The sequence below is a fragment of the Cryptomeria japonica genome, chromosome 7 (assembly GCF_030272615.1).
Source record: "Cryptomeria japonica chromosome 7, Sugi_1.0, whole genome shotgun sequence".
In the NCBI taxonomy this organism is placed as follows: Eukaryota; Viridiplantae; Streptophyta; class Pinopsida; order Cupressales; family Cupressaceae; genus Cryptomeria; species Cryptomeria japonica.
In genome coordinates, this window is record NC_081411.1 from 569340264 (window position 1) to 569351882 (window position 11619).

At 33.8% G+C, this 11619-nt stretch overlaps 1 protein-coding gene across 1 annotated transcript; it reads left to right on the forward strand.

The window, feature by feature from the left end:
- The first annotated feature begins 8403 nt into the window (after positions 1-8403).
- On the forward strand, positions 8404-10199 carry LOC131036325 (uncharacterized). Its single transcript, XM_057968174.2, has 3 exons — positions 8404-8655; positions 8767-8804; positions 9587-10199. Exons 1-3 carry the CDS (start codon positions 8583-8585, stop codon positions 9893-9895), a joined length of 420 nt encoding a protein of 139 aa, XP_057824157.1. The 5' UTR covers positions 8404-8582; the 3' UTR covers positions 9896-10199.
- The last annotated feature ends 1420 nt before the right edge of the window (positions 10200-11619 follow it).

Sequence of the window (11619 nt, forward strand, 5' to 3'; positions counted from 1 at the left end):
TCTTCACAATCTAGATGAATGCAAAGCATTCTTCCACTGGGACATAAATACTATTTCCTATGTATTGAAACTTTCACTATACCAACTTTTCATAAACACATCAACATCACTATCAGACCACACAACAACATCAAAACACTTACTTTTGGACCATCTGCAACACATAGTGACATCAATGACAACACAACTCAACAACTCAAGTTTTTAATAGGAGGGTATGCTAATACTTTTAATTCATTCATGTAGAAGATGATATACATAGCTCTCTCCTTTTTAATGTTTTAAAAGGAGATTATAGGTTGATAGGGAGTATTGATTCCCTTCCACAAGAAGGCTTGGTGGTCTTGCACTGAAGTAAAAAAACATCATTGCATGGATTATCTTAGATAGTGGGAGAGAGAGTCACAAAGGAAGAATCTTTGTGACCCTTTTCTATTAATGTCAAATTGGGAGAGAGAAAGCCAAAATGTTTGTTAGGCATAGTTTGTTGGATATTGCTACTGCTAGGATATGTTGTTGTCATTGATGTCAACATATTCTTGTGTTTTGGTGTTCCGATATTGCAGAGAGTTAAGTTGGTGTCTGATCTATTGTGCTCTAGTATAATTATATCTTTGGTTGCGGATTTGGGAGAGTGTTTGGGATGCTCATGTGTATCTTCAATTTGAATGGTTCATGATTTGGTGCTCTGCAAGTTATCTTTCTGGTCCCAGTTTCTTCTGTTTAATGTTCTTGAGTGTTAGTGTATTGATCGATGAAGATTTGATTAAGTGGTGTTGGTGCAACTATTGCAAATGGTTCTAACGTTCTTGTTGGTGTTGCCTAATCATGTCCTATTTGTTTTTCTCATCGACATTGATCATTGTGTCCAGTGATGTTCTTCATGCTATGCAACATTTTCAGTGGTATAGCGTGTCGCAGTTGATCTTGGCAGGATTTCTAGTGGCGTTGCATGTTCAAGGATTTATTTTGGGTCCACGTTATGTTGTTTATGACATTGTATTGGTCTGATGGTTGATTTATGTATCGTGTGATGCAATTTTGTAATTTGGTGTTAAGGGTTGAGCCGACTTTGTAGTCAAGGTTGATGATCTGTATAAATGGGTGTCATATTCATGTAATTCAAGTATCGGTGTTGTGTATGCATTATCAAAGAGTGGTTTATGTGCGAATAAGTGAATTCATCTTTCGATGTGTTTTATTGAGCAAAGAGTGTTGCAGAGTAGACAAATGAGCTTAATCGGAACCGTCATTAGGCATTTGGAGATGCTATTCTTTCAGTTCATGTTAACCGGATTATTGTTCGAATGTTATTGTAAAGTAGTGAACCTTCCCTGAGGGTTGTAGCCTTCTGGGTTATTATATTTTGAGAAGTGAGCTCTAGGAAGTATTCCTAAATGCATGTACATTCCCCATTATAATATTTACACATACTACTGCAAAGTATCATCTTATTGTGGGTAGGATCCCACCATGATTTTTCCCTTAACCATGTTTTCCACATCAAAATCTTGGTGTTATGTGTGTTGTTGTTATTGTGTTTATCTTTATTCTTGTTGCACTTGATTTGATATGAGATTATGCTTAAATTGTTTAATCTGGTGAAAATTGATTCACCCCCCCCCCCGCTCAATTTTCCTTCATTGTTGTTGCCAACATAGTTTCTTTGACAAAGAGGAGTGTTATTCATAGGGGGATAATTTTGTTAGTTTTCCATCAATGAAAAAGGGGGAGGTTTTTGGACATAATATTGTCATTGGTGTCAAAGGTGTTGTTAGTGTCGTCATTGATGTCAAGGTATTTGAAATTTGTTATAACATGCAAAGAATTCAAAAGACAGAGTCAGAGTCAAGTATGTTTTGATATCTCTTTTTATTTTATTATCATGCTTGGTATTTATAGTTCCTAATTGTCTAGCACATGTTCTAATTCCTAAAATGACCTATGGTAGTTTTTGGAGTTCTATTGCATAGAAATATTATGTGCACCTAGCTGCACTATCTTGGAATTTTGCTTTGCATTTCGTCACAATCGAGAGTTATGGCTTATAGTTTAGAAGTAAAGTTTCATTGCATAATAGTGATATTGTTCTGGATTGATGCGCTAGAAAAGGATAATGTGTGCTAGTTGGAGGAAGCATATGCATGTTCATTGAGGCCGGTACATTGCGTGTTGGGTAACACATAGTGTGTCTGCACTCATGGAATAAAATATTGGCTTTAGGATTGAGTCAACTACACTTTTGGTTAAGGAATTTGTTTGTGGCCAACTTGTGGATATTGTAATTATGTTCTAGGCTGACTTGTGAATGTAATTATCATTGTAATAAATACATATATTGTTGTTCAAAGTTTATTCCAAGTTAGTTTGTGAAGTTAGTGTGGCATACGAGCTGTGCAAGTTGCCTAATCAATTAGAAGAGATGAGTTAAGGTGTGTGAATCAAATTGCAGATCCTATAGATGTCGAGATAGTGTTTTGTAGTAGATAAAATCTGGTAGATGGTGCAATTTAATTTTGGAAGGTTTTCATAATTCATATTCTGATGTAGTTGATGTTGGTGCCTTATAATGCGAGTTGGTTCTTATTTCTTATATTTGGGAATTGGTGTCTCCCGTAGGTTGGTGCCTACAAATTCATTGTTAGGGGATTTGTGGTTTTGGTGGTTGGCGCCCATAAACATTTGTAATTTTTATATTTCTTTTCTAAGATTGGATTTGGGCAGTAGATTCAATAAGGTATTCCCACCATGTGGATTTTTTCTTTTGGGTTTCCACATATATCTAGTGTTCATTTGTGTGAACATGTGTTTATGTTAATCATTTTATAATTTCTTTAATTGTTAAAGAAATATTAGTATATGCTACTAAAAATGAATTAGGTTTGAAGTTAAGTTTATGCATATACTAATTTACTCCCCTCTCAGTAATTTGTGTGTCTAGTAGAAACATCATCCTAGGGATAGGGAAGGGATTCCCAAACATAAATTTAGATTATAATTTGTGAGCTTTTCCTTGCCCATCAAAAGGAATTTGCTAACTATACCTTATTTTATGATTTCCATATCTATTCCTCTTATTTTAACCACCTTGGAGTCCTATTTTTTGGTAAAACTAACTAGTAGGATTGAGTTAGTTATATCCATAAAAAAATTCCATATATTTTATTAATCTATGCTTTTTAGAATGTTTGATATTATGTTATTATTCTTCATCCCATTGTAAGATGTTGGCTTCACCTTATTTCTATCCTACTTATAGATTTGGAATTTTGTGACACCTAGAAACCATATCTAAGCATCACTTACATTGATCTAAAATGGTGCCACTCTAGTTAAAAAATCAAAGGGAAACATCAAATCTTCTCAAATTGATGAGAACCTTCCTCATAATTAAAATGACACACCCACACAAAAGACCTTAAGAGATCAACTTCCAAGGTTGCAAAGATAATAACTAAGAAAAGAATAAGGTTTTTCATTTGACATAAGGCAATTAGCATCATGGGGGAGGTTTTGACACTCAATGTACCTAGATTGACCATAATGCAACAACTCCCCAATTGAAAATTAAATTAGCCACAATATATCCCTCCTAATAGATATGAGCTACTATAATTGCAAGGAAGGATGTGAAAAATCCAAGGGTGTCACTAATGATTAATGAACCTATAATGTTTATGAGGTTTTAAGAGACAATTGATGATGTTAGACAGTTCAAATAATTGGAAGACAACTGAGAGGGGGGGGTGAATCAGTTGTCACAGATTACTAGAACATTTAGCAATTAAAACTTTAATAACGGAACCCAAAACATTAATACCAGAATTCTTAAACCAAATACCAAAATAGCAGTTAAAGTAATTAAGCATAAACAATAATTAGAGAATAAATACCATCCACATGACACCAAGATTTATATGTGGAAAACCTAGTAAAGGGAAAAACCACAGTGGGAAGCCTACCCACAGTCAGATAATACTTCTGCAGTAAGTATGTGAATTACAATTGAGGGGCTGCACTGGTAGGAAGGCCAACAACCTAGAGCACACTGCTCATCACAAAAGGAGTCTCATTGACTACATAGAAATCCAGACTACAATTCAGAAGAATGAATGAACTGCAAAGATATCATCTCCTATGCCTAAGTACAATTCTAGTTAAGCTCAACACCGAAGGACTAAATCCTCTTACATAAACCCAATTCGATCTCCAATGATCGACCAAATCCTCTGCCTTAATGATATTAAACTATTTGCACATTACATATCCATTTCCCATTCCCTTGACCATAACCATGATGATCTACAATGAGATCTTACATCATATATATACAAATCCTCGACCATAAACAATCAGGTTGACTACCAGATAATAAACCAATTACATAATTAAAAAACATGTCGGCCTTAGACCAAAAAACAATATTCAACCCATAAGACATCCTGAAAACACATTGAGAGGTCCTATCCACATGTTACATTAAGTCGGTCCATAACCTAGATCAACTGAGACCCAATATAGGTCCACACACTAAAGTAATAATCCAAATCTGCCAAGTCTCGAACATGATCACCAACAACATCTTGAATCTCCACCAGAAGTTGTACCAACACCACTTATGCATATCATCAAAGATCTTCATCAAAGCTCTACCAGTGAAACCCTCGCTAGTACCACAAGCCAAGCTTCCAAGCAAACATGATAGCATCCGATCACCAGACCAAAACCAACTAACTGAATATGAACATGAGTATCATGAATAAGCCAAATCCATAACCAAATCATATTGGAGCATACCGGATCATGCCAGATCCAAACCAACTAGAAACCACTCATCCTAGTGGGACCAAAAGGGTGTCGGTAAAGCACCCAAAATAGCTAGTGTTGACATAAATGACAAAACATCAATGCAACACATAATCAATTCCACCAAATGGCCAACATGTGATATTCAATAATATACCTCAACAAAAAAGAACTAAATTGTAAGGTCCTTAGCAAATAGTAACCCCAATAGGTAGTAGATGCTCTAGTAAAGTGGTTGTTTGGTCCTAGAACAAATGTTGGTGAAGAATCCCTCAATCAACTTACCTAAATGATTAATCATTAAAAGGAGTGTTTACAATATTTATATTGTCTTATAATTATTCTTTTTAAATAACTAAAAAACCTAGGGGATTGGTGCCTCATAATTAATATCTTGTTGTATTTGAGGTTGGTGGCTCGTAATTTGAGTTGGTGCTTAGCTCTTATATTAGGGGATTGGTGTCTCTTGTAGGTTGGTGCCTACAAATTCACTATAAGAGAGTTGGTGTCTTCGGTACTTGGTGTCGATGAACATTTGTAAGTTTCATATTTCTTCTATGAGGTTGGATTTGGGTAGTATATCCAATAAGCTATTAGATCACCATTTGGCTACTTCTTTGTAGGTTTCCACATATATCTAGTATTCATTTGTGTGGATGCATGTTTATGTTAATTATTTGATAAGTTATTTAATTGCTAAGGAAATATTAGTATGTGCACTACAAAAATGATTTGGACTTGAAGTTAAGTTTATGCATATACTAATTCAGCCCCCTCTTAGTATATTGTGTGTCTAATAGCAACATTAGCCTAGGGATATGAAAGAGATTCTCAAACATGAGTAGATTATAATTTGTGTGTTGTTCCTTGCCCTTCAAAATAAATTTCATAACTATACCTTATTCATCCTATTCTTATGAATCTTCTTGTCCTTTGTAGACATCCCCATAACTTGGGAAATCAAATATTTCATGTTTTTTATATTTATTCCTCTCATTTTTAACACCTTGGAGTCCTAGTTTTTGTTAAAATCAACTAGTAGGATGAAGTCATATCCATTAACCATTTTCATAAATTCTAAGAATCTACCCTTTTTAGAATGTTTCATATTATGTTATTATTTTTCATATTATGTTATTATTATTCATGCCATTATAAGATATTGGCTCCACCTTATTTCTATCATACTTATAGCTTTAGAATTTTGTGACACCTAGACATCATAGAAGCATCACTTACATAGCTCTAAAATGGGATCACTACAATACAACAATCAAAGGAAAAGATAGAAGCTTCTCAAATCAACGAGAACCTTCCTTGTAAATAAAAGGACAAACCCACCCAAAAGACCTTAAAAGATCAACTTCCAAGGATGCAAAGAAAATAACTAAGAGAAGAATAAGTTTTTTTTTTATATAAGATCATTAGCATCATGGGGGGGGTTCTCGCACTCAATGCACCTAGATTGACTATCACACAACATATCCCTCCTAATAAATATGAGCTACTTTGATTGCAAGGAAGGATGTGAGAAACCCAAGGGTGTTACTAATGATTAATGGACCAATAAAGTTTATGTGATTTCAAGATATGATTGATGATATTCAAATGATATATCTCAACAGCCAAGAACTAAATTGTAAGGTCCTTAGCAAAGAGTAATTCGAATTGGTAGTAGAGGTTTTGATAAAGTGGTTGTTTGGTCCTAGAACCAAGGTGGATGGAGAAGGATTCAATCACTGTACACAAATGATTAACCATTAAAAGGAGTGTTTACAACTTTTATATTGTCTTATGATTCTTCTTCTTTTTAAATAACAAACATACTACAATCATATATACTCAATTTTTTAACTTCCAAGAACATAAAAATCACTAATATTAAAATAATATATATATTAAAAAATTGTATATTGATACCAACTTAATTTAGATGTTTTTTATCAACTAGCACATCTATCTTTAAAACATCTATGTAGAAGATGCCAAGAGATATCCTTCTCGAGACACCTGTCATTGACTATGATTCCAATGAAATAGTCACCTTGAAGTGTTTTCTCTTATATGTTTTATATGGATTTTTTTAAAGAGAGAAATGCAATTTTCACTTACTGAAGATATTTTATTTTATTTACTTAGAACCAGTCAAGATTTTTTTATATTGTTTACTTTTATTTTTATCTGAAGAGCAATTTTTATTTACTTTACAACTATTTTAAATATATTTCATTTTATTACATTTGTATTCTTGGTAGCATAGAAATTTTTAACATGGTTTGAACTTGGTGACACCATAAATGGGGGACTTCATCTACACTACGTTAACATGAACAATCCAAACTCGCAAGTTTAGTTTCCCAACAAGCGCACAAAACTCAAGAGCACACCGACTTAGAAATTTTTTGAAGCCTAGAATCATCAATAACTTCAATGTGAAGGTTTAAACCCACAAACATAATACATTGGTGAGGGCACATTGCATGTGATCACGATAGCCTCATGGGAGTAAAACAATAATGCTATGATTCAACCATTGCAATATGTTCAATATGACATTTGTTACATTATTTGCCAAAGATTGAGGGGTTTCCATTCCACTAGATTTGCCCAAGACACAATCTCAACCTCATTCCTTATAATGTCAGGGGCTTGCACTCAACAACACTTGATTTCTTGATAGGCTCATTATAAACCAATCAACTTCATAGATAGATCAAAGGTCCATTGACATTTTAATTTTTTTAATATATATATATATATAGAGAGAGACTTCTTTATATTTTTTATTAGGACACTTGTACCGTTGCATTCCACCTCGTAATTCATATACAACATGCAAACCAAGCATGCTCCTTCACTTGAAACTTGCAAGTAAAAACTAATAAGCTTGACTTCAAACTCATACGTGTAAAACATTCAAAACCATTCAACTTCACCAATAGATCAAATCGACTTACATTTATACTATTACATTTCACCCTGCAAAATTCAAACATTACATCAAAATCAAGCATGCTCCTTCCCTCAAAACTTCCAAAACAAAAAAAAACCAAAAAAAAAAAGAGCTTGACTTAGAACTCTTATTCATGTCAAACAATCTCATTTGTTTATTATACATTGAACCCTCACATGCCTCAACGTATGTCCCAGTTTTGAAAGGGTCATCCCACTAAAAAAAGGTGGGGGTGGTTGAGAAAGTTAAGAGGGAGACAAAATGACAATCCTTTTAACAAATCCAGCCATGATAACAGACAATATTGGAAGAAGACGTATGTTCTATTCGCCAGAGTTTTACTATTATTTTTATGCTTTCAAACACAATACGATTGACAAAGAGGATTATGATTCACGAGGGCACGGACTGTAACGGATGGATGGGTCAACATAAGAAAACCCACTTAATCATGATTATGAAGTACACGTGGTGGCTACAGGTCTTTGAAATTTTAAAAAATCTTCCTAAGGTGAACAACTCCCATGATAAGTTTGGACAAGAGGGACAATGAGTGCCACTCGAAGTGGGAACTTTCACGAGGAGATGAAAACGAAAGATAAGGAGGGAATTTGGTCTCCTCCATTGGATCTCTCATCTACAGCTGTTGGAATAGGAGAGAAGCACCACTAAAACCCAGGAATCTATTCATGGGTCCCCTTGCTTTCATATCACCAAAGGACATTTCTCTTGCCCTTCTGCTTGGGATGCCTTGTTTGCTGACAGACTTTCATCTTTTCATTCCCGCTTGCTCTCTTCCTCCTTGGATTTCTTTTGCTCACTCATGGCGCCCCAAGCTCTTCTTCATCATGCCCTCCTCCTTCTGTTCCTCCTCATGGTCCTCTGGCCATTCTCAGGTACTGGGTTAGAATGTTACAGCAATGGATTATAGATCTGTTTTTGTAGGATTGAATTTGATTGTTGGTGTTTGTTGGTTTTAATGACATGGGAGTCTTGCAATTTCTCAGGTTTCAGTATATGGTTCACTGCAGCACAAGAGCAGCAGGTAAGTTGGTACATACCTTCAAGAAACCTTTGATTTGTTGCACTTGCAGAGATTTTGTTGAAGGCTGTTGCATGTTGAATTGGAGAAATAGGACCCAAAAAAAAAAGAAAAAACCCTAAGAATTTGAGGTTTGATTGTGTATCAGTGGATTAGTTTATGTAAGCGTTGATGTTTTGGATTGCTTATGTAAGTGTTGATGTTTTGGATTGTGCTTTATTTCTCTTTTCTTGCATGCTTATTCTGATGATGGGTCATGGAGTATGGTCTGAAACATCGACAAACACCATGAACTATCGAAATTCTCTGTCAATTAACATCTTTAAATTCTGTCTTCAATTCTTAGTTTCTTCTTATTGATTTCTAAGGATTCTAACTTTGTTCTTGTGGGTTTTTATAATGTTTTTATTCTTTTGAAGTTGATTGTATATTTCTAAGTTAGATTGCAAGCATTTTTTTCCATTGATATTTTGGATTGCGCTTTATTTTTCTTATCTTGCTTGCTTATCCTGATGATGGATCATAGAATATGATGCCAAACATCGATAATGAAAAAACATTCATAGAATCTAACACCATCAACTGTCGAAATTCCGTGTCTTTAATTCTAAGTTTCTTCTTATGGGTTTCTATAATGTTTATTGTTCTTTTGACAGAAATATGTTTTTAGATTGATAGGCTCTCAAAAATACAAGTCTAGATTTATTTGTATCCATCATAGAACAGTTCCCAGTAAGGTATTAGAATTGATTCCCATGAATAATTTTGTTCTGTAATTGTTATAGGCTATGCATGTGGGGAAGATAAGGACTAACCAGAGTGATATTGTTGAGAAGAGAAATTATGGAAAGCTGATCCCAGTTCCAGAGATAAAGTATTTGCCTTGGGCATTGGAAAGTGATAAGAAGAGAAGAAAGTTAGCACCTTTTCAGTTATGTTCAGGGTGTACATGCTGTGCCGGTGAAAGCAATAACAGAGTATGTACTACATCTGCCTGCTGTTACTCCATAACCTGTGGCCTTCCTGACAAACCTTACGGTGTCTGTGCTTTCACTCCCAAGGCCTGCACTTGCACAAACTGCACAGGGGTTTGATCTGTGCCCACTCTAATCCTACTCTGTATACAAAATATGCTCTACACTATGTGGGATTTGATATATGCCCACTGTAATATTATCATTGAGGAGGCAAAATTTTTACTTTGCTTTGATATATGATTTAGATTGTCAGAAGGCTTGTTAGACTACTTACTGGTGATTTTTCATTTGCTTTGCCTGCTTCTAATTTTCCAATCAGACATTGTACAAACGCACAGCAGGCAGGCATAATGTTGCCTAGAGCTGGTTAATAATGTTGCATCTTTCTGTACTTAATAATGATATATGAGAATTTTTATGACTTGATGACTGTCATGACTTACTTTTCTTTTTCACTGGTATTCTTGTATTAATCACCAAGTAGAATACTAGCTGTTTTAAGCATTCCAGTGCCTCTTTGATTGTATTATTGAAATCTATATTATATTTTGTTGCCTAAATGCATTATATCTCAGTGCTGTTTTTAGTGGGTGTGATTTATTTTTATTGTGTTCATCATTATCTTTATAAATTATAAAATATATATTACTTTAAAAGAAGAGTGTATATTTTATATTTTCCATGCTTTGTTTTTCTTTTGGTTTTGTTTGAATTATATCATTTTATTGTCCACTTTATTTCAATTTTGTGTCTATGGTGGTTTTGAATTCAATGCTTATCTCTTTAAATTGTTAATAATTTGTTTTTCATAATTGATGCAATATAATCTTTTAGAGATTTTCTTTTTAACATAAACATGATTGTGAGTACCATTGTGGACCCTCGACTTAACCACACATGCAATCATATCCCCTTTTTTAAAATTCAAAATGAATAGTATCCAAAGGCACTAATGTTAGAATCCAAATATTGTTTATCAACTTGTACATCAAAACTTTATCATTGAGCATCTAGGGTTGCATATTTAAAGAAAAGCACTACGCCATTATTGTTATGAGGGAGACACATGAAGAGGCATTTGAAAGAGAAAGGAATTAATATATTTGTATGAGAAGTTACTAGAACAACACACTATTGGAAGTATTTTGTATCATTGTCATAGGTGCTTTCAACACTGTGAAACCAAAAAGGGGTGTAACTAAAGAACAAGAAAGTGTCAAACTTCAACCCTTCTTTAATAGATTCCTAAGGGTTTTTCTCAACAACATATTGTTTGTATTTATATTTTACGTGAAGGTAATTTATTTTCTTAGATTTGTAGATGTAAATGGCTAGATCATGACAAAAGGATGGAATAATGGAAAGTAGTCAAAATTATGGACACACTTTATCTATAAATACACATGTAATATTATAATTTAGTTCATCGCAACAATATATTTAATGTTTTTCACTATCTTTGATTTATATTATTCATCAAGAAACAATCATGTGAAATACCTAAGAAAAACAATTCTCATTCATGATTTTATTGTTACATTATCCTACTCAATTCTATCTATTTATTTATATTTTATGTAATGCCCGCCAAAATACCCTAGAGAAAATAACTAAACTAACTAACAAATAGATTTTTTTTTTAAAAATCACTTACTAATGCAACATAGTAAACTATCATAAATCCAAACATAGATTACCTCCATAAGAATGCATAAAACATCATGAACATAGCCATAGAAAAATACAACATTTAATGCAAGCGGAATTAACATCTTAACCATAAACGTATGTATTTATCCATTCATTCTTTCCCTAGGGTATCTTAATGTCACTACTAACTA